We start from the raw sequence: 19,212 nt of genomic DNA, 5'->3' as shown, positions 1-19,212 counted from the left end.
CCCACCTTGTGGATCCCACCTTGTGAATCCCAAGCAAATTCAATCACATTATTGACACAGTTCAGCCAACTGAATGGATGGAGCATACAGCAGAATCAAGAGATTCTGTTCTTCAAGAAGCTTCAGCTCCATACAACCACATCAAATACAAAGCAAGTGTTCAGACCTTCTACTTCCAAGAAAGAGACATATTCCACTTGAAAATTTAGTCTCATTGTTTATCTGTCTGGAAGAACCCTCACTTGAGAAGCCAAAGGCTTTACATGTATCCTCATTTAGTCCTTCTAATAACACTTTGAGGTAGATTCTACATTTACACAAGTTTTACAAATACACATGGAGTAGGCATGTAACTTGGCTAAGGTGTCATGGCTAAGAAGTGGTGGGACTGAATACAGTAAACCCAGGCTCCAGGGTCTAAGCTCATAATCACATTATGTTGCTTTTTTAATATTACCTTAAAGTTTAAGACTAAACTATTTTGTGTTTGTGTTGGAGGTTTTTATAGAGGGCAAAGAAACAAAAAGTGAATAAAGAACACATCCTCCATAAACTGCTTTAGACTCATCTTCCTGGGCCTATGTACAGTCAGTTAACCTAGGCTAAGGCAGTGAAAGAATTTGCAATCTTAGAAGTCACAGCAAGTGGTAATAGTGATTCTAATGAGAAAAGAGGGCATTCTAATGAGAGAAGAGGGCACAAGCATATATTTGGCGGGTTGTGTGGAAGCCCTGTTTTCTTTGAGTATGTGTCAATAAGGGGACAGATCCACAATGCTGATACCTTTAACTCAGGACTCACTACTGAGGGAGGAAAGACTGGCTGCAAAAAAGTCACATGCCAACATATGTGCAGCTCTGATGAGATCACCAGTCCCTCTCAGGAATCTTCATATTGACCTTAGTGATCATCACAGAGAAGTGTTGATGTGTTTCCTAACATTTTTTTTAGTATAAATTTTGCAGAATTTAGGAATTCAGACATTTTTTTTAGAAGTTGCGCTGCAAGACTTCTGCTATGGCCCTGAAACACTTTTCTGCCCTTTTTGTTAGGGACAGTTTTCCCCTGCTGGACAAGGATGTGGACAGTATTTTTTTGTTTGTTTGTTTTCACTTTTCTAAAACATGCTTTTACATAATTGTAACTGACCTAATTTTCAATTAACCATTTGTGGATTCTCTCTCAACAAAGTGGTCAGAATATACTCCATAGGCTACAATGATTGACAAACTATGAATCCAGGCTTACTTTTGTACATCTCTTAGTTAAGAATGATTACCTTTTTAAATATAAAACTGTTAGAAAGAATAGCCTTTGATATGAACAGTTACTTGGTTTTGATTCTTGACTCACAAAGCTTAAAATATTTATCATCTGGCCCTTTACAGAAAAAGTTTTCTGACCTCTAAAATACCTCTGCCTGCTCCTAGTTGTATCCTTTTATGTGTTTATATCCAAATCTCCTTATATTGTAACTATTTTTAATTGTGTTGTCATTATTGAGTACCTTCTGTACACTATCTGATACTGATCTATCTTCCTGTGCCCAGCATTTACCATTGGGCTCAGAACAAGAAGACACTCAAAACATTCTTGCTAAGGGAAGAAATTGATTATCATGGGTACCTTTCATATTGTATGCCACTGTGGTGTATTGCATGCCACTACGGTTTTCTTCCCTGCGTTTCTCTTCCTTTACCAAATCCTTGCATTTTGTCTTATCACATATGCCATGTTCTCTCACTTTTTCTTTCTCTGAAATGTAGAGTTGGGCTTTGTTGAATACTTAAAATTATTTTCTGTGTGCTCACTCTAGTTTCTGTGAAAATTTGTTTGTGCTAGGCAATTGTTTAGGTGCTGAGAATTCAGACATAAAGAAGATACAATTCTGGTCCTTCATGACACCACTGCTTTCTGTTTGAAGGCTAATTTAAATAGCAAAATAGCAGAATCTATATTTTTCTCTTTTATTTTATTTTTTCCAGTTTCAATGTATACTTTTATTATTTATTTAGTAGATACCAACTTTGTCTCCCTCGCTTCCTATATTTGGAATTCCATCCTGTTTTTATGCTGAGTGGCAAAACAATGATAAAGGTAAAAAGAATAAGCTACTCCATGAAGAAAAATAATCTATCAGCTTACTTTCTTTTAACAGGCAAAATATAAATATATTCACTCTAGACTGTACATGGTTTAGTCACTAATAAATTTAAATGGTATCCTGAAGAATGTAGGCAAACACAGGGTGCAGTAAAGATGAGCTGTTATGCTTCACAACTGTTTAAGTGTTCCTGGGCTGCATTTCTTGGTCACTAGAAATGTCATGGTCACTAGATTGGAAGATGCTTGCCAATTCTAGAAACAGACTGCAAATTAATTTCACATATGATTCCAAGGCATGACTAAGAAGGGCCTATTTTGGTTGAAATATAGAACCCATTATAAAACTAGAGGTGGCAGCTTTTGAATTAGAATCTTACTTGAAACAGATTTATACACTCATGTTATTCTCCCTTTCAATTTGTCAAAATAGCCAAAAAAAAAGAAAGAAAACAAAAACTAAACATAAAAACACCAAGAAAAAAAACAAAAGCAACAATAAACAAAATTAAGATAAAACAATGACAAATATATGTAGGTTATACCTATCTACATGTACACAGGCTAAATTCTAAAACAGAAATAATCAATGTTCTTCAACTTATATTAACATTTATTGCTAATCTTTAATAAGTTTGGGAAGTCAGCAGATACTTCCGCATTATCCACCTAATAATTTGATGATCATTTATGCTTATCATTTGATACTAGCCTTAATGCTTTGGTCACTGTCAAGACAGGAAGAATATTATATACACTAGCCATAATGATTAATTTAAACACAGAAGCACATGTATAAGTGTACATTCACATGTGTATACTGGTAATTGTTGGTGTATATCTGAGAGTTTGTGGAGTGCCAACTCTTCATAGTCACCAATACTCACACACACACACATAAAACAGGCATACACATTTCTGCAGCAACCCCATTTAGGACCGATCCTCTCACTCTTCTTTTTAAATCATGTTGGCTAGACATGACCCCCTGTCCCCCTAATGGTCTTATTTTCATTCTCATCAGATTTGACATCTAACCTTCTCTCTGATTGCTTGGGCCTGCCACAGGGGACTCCAAACCGTCAAGGGTTCTTGCCACACTCCTGGCAGAGGTGGTTGTCTGTTCTTGCCAAGGCCCAATGACATTCACAGACTCTAGGTCCAGCTCTGGGCTCTGCACTGAGTCTGATACTGACTCGAATGCGCTATTCTCCTCCTCCTCATCCTGTGAGGAGAAGACGGTACTCTCAGAGATCTTGGCACTGTCCAAAGAGGAGAAGCGGGTGTGGCTGGTGAACCTGCTACCATTGTAGCAGGAGCCACTGTAGCAAGAGCTGCTGTAGCAAGACGTGCTGTAACATGAGGAGCTGTAGCAGGAGGGACTACAACAGGACATGTCACAGCCTTCAAAGCTGTGGTCACCACCCTGCCTGGGGCTGGAGTCACTCTCACTCCCTGTGCTGGGGACTGAGCTGTTGGCGAAGCCAGAAAGGCCCAGGTGCATTGTGCCTAGAGTAGCCCCCTCATGGTTCTCAAAACCCTCTTCTAGAGCAGGCAGCTCAGCAGCTACCCTGTCCCCCTCACTCAGCCCATCCTTCTCCAAGGTGTTCTTCAAAGTGGACTCTTCCTTAGTGCCCTCATCCTCCTGGGGGCTGTCATCCTGAGTCAAGGGCATGCTGTGCAGCAGGGTGTGGATGTGGATGTAGTGCGTCCGTGGGGTTTCAGGGTCACTGCAAGCTGACGCGATCACTGTCTCCAGCTCGGACACAGGTAAGCAACATGGCCTGTTCTTTCTCTTCATTGAGGCAGGAAGCTGCAGCCTGTCCTCCAGCTGTCTCAGAGCAGATATGTCTCCCTCTACTTCTTCCTCCATCTGTCCCTTTTCCTCCTTCTGCCCCTCAGCCTTGGTCTGTGCCATAGGATCCCCAGTGCTGTCTAGGGCTTCACCATCCTGTAGCAGCCCTGGTGGGTGTGCCTCCCTTCCCAGGTACAGCCCCATGGCCAGCTCTTCCACACTCAGGGTGGGCTCGGTATCCTCTTTCCCTGGGACCAGAAGCTCCCCAGCCCTGTCAGGTCCCATGGAGACTGTGCCGTGGTCTTCTCCTGCCTCAGTGGTACCTGCCACTTCCTCCACTGGCTTGGCAAGCTCCAGGCTCTTGTTCTTTGCAGTGGCCAAGGTGCTGCTCTCCCTTGGCTTCTCTGACTTGTAACTTCTGGAGGTTTCTGTTGCATCCTGTAGAGGCTCCTCATGGCTGCTTGCCACCAAGTTGTTCATGGGGCTGTCCTGAATTTCTGCTGACTCAACTTCAGTGCTCAAGGAAATATCTTCATCATCTGTGGACAAGAGGAACATGTCAGTCCTTCCACAAGAGTGTGTTATGGTTTTAGTGTACTCTGAGAGACATGGACATGAAAGACATCTTAAGGGATTTTTATTTTAGGATATTGGATGTAGGGATTGATGAAGGTTTCTCATTGGCCAGTGCTCAGCTAAAATATCTTGTAAGAATATGTTTTCTTTCTAAGAACAAGTAATCCTAAAATTTATGTGGAACCACAAAAGACCACAGATAATCAAAACAATCCTGAAAAAGATCAAAGTGGGATATATCACATCTCTGATTTCAAATTATACTGCAAAGCTATAAAAATCAGAACAGTATGGTAATGGCACAAATATAGACACATAGACCAGTGGGATAGAATAGACAGCTCAGAGATAAATCCTCACATATATGGTATTAATCTGTGACAACAGAGGCAATAATATACAATACAGTAAAGAGTCTCTTTGATGAGTGGTGCTGGTAAAACCAGACAGATACATGCACAAAAGGAAACTAGACCACTTTCTTATACTATATACAAAAATAAACTCAAAATGGATTAAAGACTTAAATGTGAGACCTGAAACCATAAAATTCCAAGAAGAAAATATAGGCAGTAAATTCTTTGACATTGGTCATAGCAATATCTTTTGGGACATCTCCTTTGGCAAGGACAGGAAAACAAAAATAAACATATGGGACTACATCAAACTAAAAAGTTTTTGCATAACAAAGGAAACCACCAACAACACAGACAACTGGAGAAGATATTTACAAATGATATGTCTGATAAGGGGTTAATATCTCAAATATATAAGAAACTCATACAACTTAATATTTTTAAAAAAAGCACTTCAATTAAAAAATGGGCAGAGGATCTGAATAGACATTTTTCCAAAGAGGACATCCAGATGGCCAAAAGACATATGAAAAGATGCTCAACATTACTAATCATCTGAGTAATGGAAAATAAATTACAATAAAATATCACTTTATGCCTGTCAGAATGAGTATCATCAAAAATCAAGAAATAGGGGGCTAGGATGGCATCGGAGTAGGAAGAAGCAGATTCGGCTTTCCTCTGTGCAAGGGAGAAAATCCTGACCGATCTATGGAGTAGAGAAGCAAGCAACCAACATACTTCAGCATGTGTGAAAACAGGGTACCAAGAACTGTGGCAGAACTGTAAAACCGGACCCTAAGAAGAGTGCTGCAACAAGGTAGGGTCCCGGGGACCAGCGTGTGGTCTGAGGGCTGCAGCCCCAGGCCCAGGGCCAGCGGCTGGGTTTGCCACAGAGTCCTTGGGAGAGAACCGTGACAACTGCTTCCTACCCAGCCAAACAAGGTCTGAGCAGCACTGGGAAGAATTCAGGTGCTAGCAAACACACAAGGGCTGTGAGCACCTTTGGAGGCTATGGACACCAGAAAGGCTGGGGCGCGCAGTTGGCTCCAATCCCCACAGTCACCGGTTTGGCTGGAGAGTTGGGCTCTGGGAGAAGCCAGGCCATTGTGCGGAGAGGCAGGCTTGAACAGGAGGAATTTCTCAAGAGGAAGGAGTGAATAGACAGACACTGTTTGGGGGATTCTCCTAAAGTGATCAGTCACTCTAGCCTCCCTGCCACCCAGCTGTGGACGCGCTGGCATGCGTGCAGGGAGAGCATCCCCACTCCTTGGTCCACAGCAGTAACCCTGGGGAAAGACCTGATTCCCACACCCAGGGTAAAAGGCTGAGGAGGCACATTAGCTTCCCAGACAGTGAGGGAGCCAGCTGACCAAGGAAGAAAAGCCATACCAATCACGCATCAGCCTGCCGCAGCCAGCAAGAGCAGAAAAACTGGTTTGGCCACTTTGAAACCAAGAGACTTTTTAACTTGATTCTATTTTTTTTTAACAATTTTTATTTTTTTAATTTTTATTGTTTTTATTCTCTTTTGATTTCTTTTCCTCTCCTGATTTCTTGTTTTATACATTCTTCCTTCCTTTCCTCCAATTTTATCTCTTCTTCCTTCCTTCATCTGCCTTTTTTATTTTTACTTTTTTAAACTTTTTCTAAATACCTACAAGTGAGACAAAATCCTGGATCTGTGAAAAGACCAAAGTTGAACCCAAAGAAGGGGCATCACAACAGCTGGGACAGTGAGACAAATTTCACTCTGCTATTACAGAGAACCTGCAAGTTATTCCATATTTGTATTATTATTATTTGTCCAGTATTCCTACATCTTTATAAATAGTATTTTTGTATCCCTCTTCTTTTTGTATAGTCTGCTTTGCTAGGCTGGATATATTGTATGACCTGACAGCTTTCCCCTGATATCTCTTTCCATGCTGTATTGCTAATCTATTGTCCTTTAACTCACCTGTGTCCCATTAGCACACTACTCGAGGTTCTGTACTCTCTATTCTTGTTACCTAGATCTCACAGATTCTGTCATAAGATTGTTGCCATAATATTATTGTAAATAACGGCTGTTCCATGCAATTGTAATTACTTCACAACACCCCCACCCCCCAGATCTTAGCCCATTTCAAGGTTTCCTGAACTCTATTACTGTAGTGGTTAACTCTATTCTCTCTAACACTACACCTATTTATTATCCTTTACTCTCATGTTACCTCAGAATCTGACCTCCCACAACCTCCCTGCTTTATAGATCCAACTCACAATCCTTCCTTCCTCAACAAGAGTCTTATCTTCTTTCCATCCTTTCTAAAAATCAGCTAGCTGGGTGGAAGATCACGGTTAACACTTTACATAGTCAAAGGATCTCCTATCTCTTCCCTACTTGCTACTATTGTAAATATCATAGAATTCTCTGTTGCTGTCTTAAACCATTTTGCCTTCCTCCTCCAACTAATAACAAAAAAGAATAGGTGGAGGTGGTGAACACCAGGATACCCACTGGAAGAGGATATCAAAGGATAACAAAGGAACCACTAACAGATAACAACAGAAGAAAGTGAAGGAGGGAATGGTAACCACACAAACCTCAATCTAGGACCTATCTGGAAATACAACTAAACAGTAGAGACAGTATCCAATACAAACAACTGAACAAGAGCAAGAGAGAATTCTTTAAACCTTATACACACGGAAAAACCAGCTTAACACAACCTGCCCTCACCATCACAACAAAACACAGGAGGTGGTGGACAGAGAGACCCTTATTTAACCAGCTGGTGGGAAAGAACCACCAAAGAAAGACTCAACAACAATCAAAACACAAAGGCAAACACAAAGCCAACTTAATGACAGCCCAAGACTAGTGAGCTTGGGAGATCAAGGAAACTGCACCACTGAAACTCACTAGTATTCTACTAAAGAAGTTCACACCATAAACCCAGGGAGCCATAACATATCAATTTAAGAAGCAGAGGCTAACAAGAAGAGTCTCACAAACAATGGGAAGACAAAGAAACAATCTCCAAATGAAAGAAAAGGAGGAAGCCTCTGAAAGAATGCTAAATGAAATAGAGGAAATTCAACTATCAGGTATTGAATTCAAAGCAATGATCGCCAGGAAGCTCAATGAGCTCACAATGAGCTACCAGAAACTCCAGGGAAGCTACAATGAACTCACTGAAAACTACATCAACATGAAAAAGGAAATAGAAACTCTCAACAAGGGCCAAGAGGAAATGAAGAATACAATTTCTGAACTGAAGAACACAGCAGAAGGAATGAAAAGCAGGATCCATGAAACAGAAGATTGGATCAGCTAGCTAGAGGACAAAGTAGAAGAAAACACCCAGAAAGAGCAAGAAAAGGAAAAGAGGCTCAGAAAGAATGAAGAGAAATTAAGAGAAATGCAAAACAATATGAAATGTAATAATATCCGTATAATAGGGATACCAGAAGGAGAAGAAGAAGAGCAAGGGATAGAAAACCTATTTGAAAAAGTAATGATGGAAAGCTTCCCTAATTTGATGAGAGAAAAAGTCACACAAATCCAGGAAACACAGAGAGTCCCAATCAAGAGGACCCCAAAGAGGCCCACCTCAAGACACATCATAATTAAATTGGCAAAATTTCAAGACAAAGAGAATATTAAGGGGAGCAAGGGAAAAAACAGGAAGTAACACACAAGGGAGCCCCAATAAGGCTAACAGATGACTTCTCAATGGAAACACTCCAAGCCAGAAGAGAATGGCAAGAAATATTCCAAATAATGAGAACCAGAGGTCTGCAACCAAGGCTACTTTATCCTGAAAGGCTCTCAATCAACATAGAAGGCCAAATAAGAAGCTTCCCAGACAAAAGAAGTCTAAAAGAATACATCTCCACTAAACCAGCTCTGCAAGAGAGGCTAAAGGGATTGCTTTAAGGAAAGAAAGGAAAAGAGAGAGAGAGAGAGAAAGGAACACACACATATATAAAAGGCAATGAATAAATACCTATCAATAATAACCTTAAACGTAAATGGATTAAATGCTCCAATCAAAAGACATCGAATAGCTGATTGGATAAGAAAAAATGACCCACACATATGCTGCCTACAAGAGACCCACCTCAGGATAAAAGACCTGCACAGGCTAAAAGTGAAGGGCTGGAAACAATTTTCCAAGCAAATGGACAGGAAAAAAAAGCCGGGTTAGCAATACTCATATCTGACAAAATAGACTTCCAAAAAAGGTCCATAAAGAGAGACCCAGAAGGTCATTTCATAATACTCAAGGGAAGAATCCACCAAGAAGACATAAATATTGTAAATATATATGCACCCAACATAGGAGCACCCAAATACATAAAGAAAATCTTAGAGGACTTCAAGAAAGATATGGACAGAAACACAATTATTGTGGGGGATTTTAACACCCCACTGTCAAAAATGAACAGATCTTCCAAACAGAATATCAAAATCAACAAAGATATTGTGGCATTGAACAATACCTTAGGGGAAATGGGCTTTACTGATATATACAGAATCCTCCATCCCAAAGAAGCTAAATATACATTCTTTTCAAATGTACACGGAACATTTTCAAAATTGACCACATGATAGGACACAAAACAAGCCTCAACAATTTCAAAAAAATTGAAATCATACCAAACATTTTCTCAGATCACAAGGGACTGAAGCTAGAAACCAACCCCAAGGAAAAAAACCCAAAACACTTAAAATCATGGAGATTAAATAGCGTGCTATTAATCAATGAATGGGCCAAGAATGATATTAGGGAAGAAATCAAAAGGTTTCTGGAAACAAATGAAAATGAACTCACAACAACCCAAAACTTATGGGACACAGCCAAGGCAGTCTTGAGAGGGAAGTTCATAGCGATACAGGCCCACCTAAAAAAGTTAGAAACATTTCAAACAAACAACCTAACCCTACGTCTACAAGAACTCGAGGAACAACAACATAGACAGCCCAGACCAAGCAGAAGGAAGGAAACAACCAAGATCAGAGCAGAATTAAATAACACAGAGACTAAACGCACAATTCTAAGGACTGAATTGAAGCTATGAATCCAAGAGCTGGTTCTTTGAAAAGATAAACAAAATCAACAAGCCTTTAAGCAGACTCATCAAGAAAAAAAGAGAGAAAACCCAAATAAACGCCATCAGAAAGGAAAGAGGAGAGATTACAACAGATACCACAGAAATACAAAGGATTGTAAGAAATTACTACAAAGAACTGTATGCCAAGACATTTGAAAACCTAGATGAAATGGACAAATTTCTAGAAAAATATAATCTTTCAAATCTCAGTGGAAAAGAAGCAGAAAGCCTGAGCAAACCAATAACAACAAAATAAATTGAAGCAGTGAAGAAAAAACTCCCAACACACAAAAGCCCTGGACCAGATGGTTTCACAGGAGAAATCTACCAAGCACTTAAGGAAGAGAGCTAACCCCTATCCTTCACAGACTATTTCAAAAAATCCAAAAAGATGGAAGACTCCTAAACTCTTTTTCTGAGGCCAACATCATCCTAATTCCAAGACCAGATAAAGACACAACAAAGAAAGAAAACTTCAGGCCAACATCGCTGATGAGCATTGACGCTAAAATCCTCAGCAAGATACTGGCAAACCGCATCCACCAGTACATTAAGAAGATCATACACCATGACCAAGTGGGATTCATTCCAGGTATGCAAGGATGGTACAATATTCACAAATCAGTAAATGTAATACATAACATAAACAAAAGCAAAGACAAAAACCACATGATCATATCAATAGATGCAGAAAAACATCAAAAGATGCAGGTACAGCACCCATTTATGATAAAAACACTCATTGGAAATAGAGTGTTTTTTCCAATAGAGTGTTTGGAAAAACACTCATTGGAAATTTCCACTCAGTGGAAATAGAGGGAACATTCCTCAACATAATAAAGAATAAAGGCCATATATGAGAGACCTACAGCCAACATCATACTCAATGGGCAAAAAGTAAAATCTTTTCCACTAAGATCAGGAACAAGACAAGGATGTCCACTTTCACCATTTCAATTCAATATAGTACTGGAACTTTTAGCCACAGCGATCAGATAAGAAAAAGAAATTAAAGGCACCCAAATCAGAAAAGAGGAAACAAAACTGTCACTGTTTGCAGATGACATGATAGTGTACATAGAAAATCCTATAGACTCCACCAAAAAACTGCTCGACCTAATAAATGAATTGGACAAAACAGCAGGATACAAAGTCAATATGCAGAAAACAAAGGCATTTCTGTACACCCACAATGAAACAGCAGAAGCAGAAATTAAGAAAAAAAATCCCATTTGAAATAGCAAAAAGAAAAATAAAATACCTAGCAATTAACCTAACCAAAGAGGTAAAAGACCTGTATTCAGAAAACTACATAACACTGAGGAAAGAAATCAAGGAAGACACAAACAAATGGAAACATATACCGTGTTCATGGATTGGAAGAATTAACACCGTCAAAATGTCCATACTACTAAAAGCAATTTACAGATTCTATGCAATACCTATTAAAATACCAATGGTATATTTCACAGTCATAGAACAAACACTTAAAAAATTTATATGACCATAAACAACCCCGAATAGCTGCTGCAATTTTGAGAAAGAAGAGTAAAGTAGGAGGGATCACAATACCTGACACTAAACTATACTACAAGGCCACTGTAATCAAAACAGCCTGGCACTGGCATAAAAACAGGCACATGGACCAATGGAACAGAACAGAGAGCCCAGAAATAAATCCAAGTATCTGTGGTCAATTAATATTTGACAAAGGGGGCAGCAACATAAAATGGAGTAAAAATAGCCTCTTCAACAAATGGTGTTGGGAGAAATGGACAGCTACGTGCAAAAAAATGAAACTCAAGCACCAACTTACAGCTTAAAGAAAAATAAATTGAAGGTGGATAAAAGACTTAAATATAAACTGTGACACCTACGTCCTAGAAGAGAACGTAGGTAGGAAAATCTCAGATATTTTATGCAGAAACTTTTTTACTGACATGTCTCCTAGAGCAAGGGACATAAAGGAAAGAATAAACAAATGGGACCTCATCAAAATAAAAAGCTTTTGCAAAGCTAAAGAAAACAGTATCAAAATAATAAGAGAACCAACTGTATGGGAAAACATGTTTGCCAATGATAACTCAGACAAGGGTTTAATCTCCAAAATATATAAAGAACTTACATGACTCCACTCTAAGACGACAAGCAACCCAATTAAAAAATGGGCAAAAGATTTGAACAGACACTTCTCCAAGGAGGACATACAGAAGATTCAAAGACACATGAAAATGTTCAATATCGCTAGCTATCAGAGAGATGCAAATTAAAACCACAGTGAGATACCACTTCACACCAGTCAGAATGGCCATCATAAACAAAGCAACAAACAATAAGGGTTGGAGAGGTTCTGGAGAAAAGGGGACCCTAGTGCACTGTTGGTGGGACTGTAGACTGGTACAACCACTATGGAAAGCAGTGTGGAACTTCCTCAGAAAACTGAAAGTGGATCTGCCTTTTGACCCTGCAATTCCACCACTGGGACTATATCCTAAGAACACTAAAACACCAATCCAAAAGAACCTTTGCACCCCGATGTTCATAGCAGCACAATTTACAATAGCTAGGTGCTGGAAGCAACCTAGATGCCCATCAGTAAATGAATGGATCAAAAAAGTATGGTACATTTACGCAATGGAATTCTATGCAGCAGAAAGAAAGAAGGAGCTCCTACCCTTTGCAACAGCATGGATGGCGCTGGAAAGCATTATGCTAAGCGAAACAAGCCAGGCAGTGAAAGACAAATACCATATGATCTCACCTTTAACAGGAACCTAAACAAGAAAACAGAAACAAGCAAAATATAACCAAAGACACTGAAATAGTGGACAAACTGACAGTGACCAAAGAGGAGAGAAGTGGGAATTTCAGGGGAGAATGGGAAGGGCTTACAGGAATAAATTTAAAGGACACATGGACAAAAACTAGGAGGAGGGTGGTAATGGGAGGGAAATGGGGAGGGTTGGGTGAGTGGGCTGGAATGGGAGTAAAAGGGAGAAAACTGTACTTGAACAATGATTAAAATAAAAAAATCAAGAAATAAGTTTAGTCAAAGATGTGAAGAAAAGGGAACCCTTATGCGCTTTTGGTGGGAGTATAGATCAGTGTAGCCACTGTGGGAAGCAGTATGGGGTTATCTCAAAAAATTTAAAATGGAACTGCCTTATGACCTAGCAGTACCATTTCTGGATATTTATATGAGGAAAACAAAAACACTAATTCATTGCAGCATTATTTAAAATAGCTAAGATGTGTAAGAAATCCAAGTGTCCATTGATAGATGAAAGGATAAAAATGCATTATATAACACAATGGAATATTACTCAGCAATACAAATAAATGAAATCTTGCCATTTGCAACAGCATGGATGGGCCTAGAGGGTATTATGTACAAAGTGAGATAAATCAGATGGAGAAAGAAAAATACCTTACTATTTCATTTATGTGGAATGTAATAATACAAAACAAATTAATAAATAAAACAAAACAGAAACACCCCCACAGATATACAGAATAAGCTGGTGGTTGCCAAAAGGGAGGGAAGTAGGGGGATGGGTAAAAAAATGAATAAAAAATGGCTAACTGCCACACCCTCTTCCAACCATGTTTTTTGACAAGGTCTGAACATGGAAAGAGGGCATTCAAGAAATCCATCTTCCTGGAAGAGAGCGTGGCATACAAAGGGGGGCAGTAATTTTTCTGGGGATTGCTTTTAATAATTTTCTTGCTAATATTAATCATGGTCTTACTTTGTACCCTGATTCCCATAAGAACAGAACATGAGAAGAAAGAGGCTCGAAAGGAGTCAATGATTGATTTTGAGGGAAATTCTGAAGGGACAACTAGTTCTCCCTAGACTATTGAATTATGCCCAAATTGTTTTAAACAAGGAGTTTATAAACCTGAGTAAGAAACTATCCCCAATTGTTCCCATAAAAGAATTCATAAGTCAGTTACAATAGGTTAAATTATTGGTGGACTTTCCCACGCCTATTCCTTACCCGTAGATACAAAAAGTCTTTCAAGAAAATGAGAAAAAACTATATAGACCCTTACCCACAGCCCAGGGATACCCCTGGGTAGCGTATTAGATTATTGGCAAATTATGGTATCCCCCAAAAAGAGCTAATGGTCTCCAGAGGGTTCCAGATCTCCCATTGCCTTATACAAAAGCATATAATGAGGGTGGCATTAGAATGGTCAATAAGGATGAAGTTCAAGTGCCTTATAATAGTCTAAATTTCATGGAAAGGCTAGCTCGAAGCAGACCCCCCTGGTGTTTATTAACTAAGGAATAAAAAGGGTTTATTGTAGCTGAATTTCCTGTTTATCTCTCCTTACCTGTTTGTTTTGGAGATTAAAAGGTGGTGGGATTGTCAGATATCTGTATCTCGGGTTTATTGATTTGCATAATTCCTATGAAGTTGTATAAAATAATTTCTTGACCAAAGAATAAAATCCCCTCTAATGAAATAGCCCCTGAGTGTCTAAAAGTTGTTGGAGTAACAGCCCCGCCTTTACCTTGAATAGGAATATATATCAAGTAGAATTAGACAGGCAAAAAATAAGAAAAGCTGGTTAACTATTATAAATAGTTAATATTAAGCATGTAGAAACAATTACCAATAAGAAAAGCTGGTTAACTATTATAAATAGTTAATATTAAGCATGTAGAAACAGTTACCAGGGAGTCAGAGTGCATGGTACATAGAGAAATATTTTAGACAGAAAAGGTAAATAGGTAAGTTAGACATCACAAAGGCCTTATAATAAATTTCCTATAACCTCTATTCAACTTAGCATATCCTTTTGCCCCATGACAAATTCTGAGAACTTTAATAAATAATAAGACATTCAAACTCTGTACGTACAGCTATTTCTAATTGTCTGATTTATGGCTCTCCTGGTTAAAATAATCTTTGTTCAATATAACTGAATCTATGGGAATTTTTGTGTTTTTCCTGGTTACCTTTGTATTAATTTTTTTTCTGCTTTACCTAATCGCAAATGTCAATCACTGCTAGAAATGAAAGTATAAAAACCTGCTTGTACTTGCAGTAAACGGAACAGAGCATCACTGTCCTCTGAGGCATGTCGTCGTCTGTCTCCCATCGCCGACGCTTTGCCCACCTTTCAGGAAACCCTGGACCTAGCTGCAGCTGGACCGCAGCAGCTAACTACTATCCCATGTGCTCGATCCCATTCCTTTAATTTGACTACCTATTTAATTTAATTTAAATTATTTAATCTAATTTAATTTAATTTATTGTCCAAACAGAGACAGTATTGAAGTAAAAAGGGACATTATTAAAAAGGAAGTTAGGATTACAGGTAAGAGCAAGACTGTCCTTCAAAAACTTGAAAAAAAAAAGAATGAATTCTTTTTGTGTTAATGGTAGTTTGAAGTCATTATATATTTCTGAACTCTATTTCAAGGGATTTTATTTTTCATTAAAGTAATGAAAGCCTAGTGTTACCTCAGTTCTCAACAATATTTTTTTTTATGTGGAAGACTTTAGAGATGAGGGTGAGGTGTTTACAGTTCCTTTCTAATCTTAGGCAAGGCTAATTATACTTACTCAGAGTATTTCCTATGGCTGGGTCCCCATGATAGCAGAATGGATAAGTCAGGTTCTTGGCAACTACAGAGCACAAAAGGGCTAGATGATGGCAGCAGCCAATTATTTAGTAGCTCAGACTGAAAGTCTTCCAGTATTTGGAGACTACTACAGTGGAAGAATAAAGCAGGTATCCACACCAAGTAATCATTTAAGGAGTAGCAATCAAGTTTACCTCTGCCTTCCCCCACTTGCTTGCTTTATTGGATTCCTGCCAGATCTGAACTTCTCATTTCAAACACACTACTGCTGTTCACTTATTGAAGAAAAACTAGCTCTCTAGTCAGCCATAATGCTGTCCTTACTACTACACTGAAGGAAGAGTCAGTTTTATTCTCAGAATACTGAAAAGGCTGAATTGAAAGGAAAAACAGGTGGTTTTTACATTTTGCATTATATGTGGGGCATAGAGTAGTACAACTGGAGTTTAATGAGTGGGCAGTGATAAACTCCAGACTCTGGGTTCTGTAAAACCTCATTAACTTTAAGAACAATTCATAATTGTGGCCTAGGAGGACTGAGCAATTCTTAGCATGATTTATACTTAGTTGTAGGCAAAGAGAAAAAGTGGAATTATGATGCATCTCATTATTCATATTTGGAAATATGTTTTGCCTTGAAAAAGTGAACACTGGATGATTCTGCAATTTTCTGTTTAGAGTTTTCATTTTTCCCTGTGGTAATGTAAAGATTCATTGTACCATTATAGTTCTTCAACAAGATATGTATCACATTAATTGATGCTCAAATTTCTTTATTCATTTGCTCATGTATGTATGGAATTATTAAACATCTATTGAGCATCTCATATGTGGGTGCTAGAAGTAAAATTATAAATTAGACATGGCTCCATACCTACACTGACTTCATTGTCAATCCCCATTCCCCTGTCTAACCCTCTATCTTTTGGTCTACAGAGTGAAGAATAACCTCTCTATTAAGGGGACAGCAATGTAGAACATGTCTGGAGAAAACCAAGGACATGTCTAGAGAAAACTGTGGTTATTGTATTTTAGAGAAAAGAACCATACTATGACATTAGACTAGGACAAGACATGAAATTCATGCTGAAAATACCTGGGTGGATGGAGGAAGTGATCTCAAATCGGAACTGCAGCTGTCCACTAACATGATCAGTTGGAAGCCTGCGGCCAAGTGTGTAGCTGACCACTCTATCCCTAAAAACAAATAAACACCATAACATATTTGATCAATGCCTCTTCTTCCAAAGACCATACCATCAGTTGATGCAGGCAGACCCAAGGAGACCCTGCTATTAGGAGGTTATAATCTGCTCAGGTACCTCTGAGATGGTCTTAAGGTAAACATGGGAATGTACATTTGATCAACAATAGTGAAAAATTTCAAGAAAATCTTTATCAAATATTCCAAAGTAGAAGTCAGCAAACTACAACCCATGGGCCAAATCTGGCCCACTGCCTGTTTTTGTATATTTGTGAGCTTTTTACATTTATAAATAGTTGGGAAAATATAAAAAGTAATATTTTTGACACATTAAAATTATATAAAATTTAAATTTCAGTTTCCACCAAAGAAAGTTTTATTTGAACGCAACTATGCTTTTGGTTTACTTATTGTTTGGGGCTGCTATCATGCTACAATGGCAGAGTTGAGTGGTTGGGCAAGAGACCTTAAAACATATAAAGCCTAAGGTATTTATTAATGGGTACTTGACAGAAAACTTGCCAATCTGTGTTCTAAAGAGAAAAAAAATGATATGACTATTCTTTACTTGCTTTTTCTATGCATGCTGACATTTTCCAAATACAACCTTAATAATGAACAGTGCCATCAACAAGTACATATCTTGCAGTGTTTGTGTGTGTGTGTGTGTATACACACACACATACATGTGTATACACATATATACATATATATGTGCATATGTATGCATATACACATGTACACATGCACATACACACATATATATATTTCTAAGAAAGGATACTATTTGGTTACTAAAGACCCAGTGTAGTGCTTCAGAAAGGGACATGCTGCAGGGTACAAGACCTGTGGATTGGTTTTACTCGCCTGTGACTTCCAATTACGCCAACCCCAAAGTCCCACATAGACATTCTAAAATTCTTCCCTGTATTCTGGCACCATCCCCTCTGTACACTCAAGGTAGTTATTTATTTAGAAAAAATAAGAAAAAAATTATCCAAGTGGGATCAACCTGAAACTTTGATTTTATAGTTTCATCAGCAATGTAACTTCAGCAGAATGCACTTCCTCCTACCTTAGCCTAAATAAGATGACCTTGGGATATCTAGGTACCCAATGATAACAATAACATATTTCAAAAGAGATTAGTACTCAAATTATTACAAATTCATTCCATTTATTCATTTGTGACATTCAAAAAAAGATAAATCACTTGCTGGTAATGTTTTAATGCTTTTTTTTTCTAGAAAACACCAGTGCTATGAGACAATATATCCCAATGATCCATTGGCTTACTATTTTTCATTGGTAAGCCATGGTTTAGCATTGGACTTCCATTGAAGTCCATAAATAAAGCATTGTGTGCAGAATAAAGTAGAAAAAAACACAATATTTTGTTTATTTAAGAAATGCCTTAGTCACTATTGTGAAGTGGGTCTACTATTACCATGAGAAAGATATCCTGAACCCAAAACTTAATTGAAATCAGGAAGGAATTAAATATAAGTAGACAGACAAAAAATTAAATTTATTATGCTATGCTTTTGCTTTCTAGGCTCTTCTTTCCCTTGCTTTTCACTTAGTTCATCCACAAATATTTTTTGACCCTGTGTCAAGTAAAAAGTGCTGCATTTGATACAAAGCAATGTAAAGCTTAGCCCTTGCCTTTAAATAGCTTACATCCACCTGGAGGTATACGACAGGACCACTAAATAAGGCAGCTGGTGGCATTTCTAAAGAGGATTCAGAGAAGGCAGGGGGACAGCTGAGGGCTGGGATGTTATAGACAAAAAGGTCGAGGAGGCATTAGAAATGAGAGTGCATGTGTGCCTATAGAACACAAGAGCAAAATGTCTGAGAGTAGAGACAAAAATGGAAACCTTTGCAATACATAGAGAGGGATAGATGTGGAAATTATATTTGTTGAGGGCAGAGAGAAGCTGTGGTGTGAGGTGGATTTGGTTTTTTTGTGGGTGAGTCCTGAGGTTCTGCCATGGCCCAGGCTCAAGTGGCCACTGCTTCAGTGGCAATTACCCCAATGCCCTTTTTCTATATTTGGGCACCTACAGAATTGGAAGCACTGTAAAAATGGCCTCCAGGAGCTGTGGAAAGCAGCAGACCTAGAAGGAAAAACTGCTGCCTTCGGGCCCTAGTGGGCAGTGGCCTGTTACTCCATCAGAGCTGGGCCAGAGGAAAATGCCTCTCAGGTGTGCTGTTGCTTCATCTTAGACAGGACTGAAGCTCAATTGCATTCTATAGTTGCTTCTCCTTTTCCTGGATGGCAAGAACACTGTGGGAAAATCATGTCTTATATTTTGTGATAGGGCAGACCCTTTCCCACTTCGGTTACCTGCTTTCACCACTTGGGGATATTTATTTCCACAGTAGGAAGTAGGAGGCCAGGAGGGTGGGGTAATTAGGTAAAGAAATTAGGCAGCAGCTTTGGTTTATGAAAAGTACTCAACATGGAAGAGCA

The 19,212-nt window shown here is 38.7% G+C and overlaps 1 protein-coding gene across 1 annotated transcript in view; it reads right to left on the bottom strand.

Moving 5' to 3' along the window:
- HECW1 (HECT, C2 and WW domain containing E3 ubiquitin protein ligase 1) overlaps positions 1-19,212 on the bottom strand; it is a 592,628-nt gene that overhangs the window by 244,042 nt on the left and 329,374 nt on the right. Inside the window, exons 7-8 of the mRNA XM_045827195.1 lie at positions 16,629-16,729; positions 3,142-4,437 (exon numbers count right to left, since the gene is read on the bottom strand). Of these exons, the coding sequence (XP_045683151.1) occupies positions 3,142-4,437; positions 16,629-16,729 (1,397 nt within the window). The remainder of the gene's footprint in view (positions 1-3,141; positions 4,438-16,628; positions 16,730-19,212) is intronic.

The sequence above is a fragment of the Phyllostomus hastatus genome, unplaced genomic scaffold (assembly GCF_019186645.2).
Source record: "Phyllostomus hastatus isolate PE091 unplaced genomic scaffold, TTU_PhHast_1.1 phas_scaffold_78, whole genome shotgun sequence".
Classification (NCBI taxonomy): domain Eukaryota; kingdom Metazoa; phylum Chordata; class Mammalia; order Chiroptera; family Phyllostomidae; genus Phyllostomus; species Phyllostomus hastatus.
The sequence above is the reverse complement of the archived record's forward strand: the minus strand, read 5'-3'. Positions and strand labels throughout refer to the sequence as shown.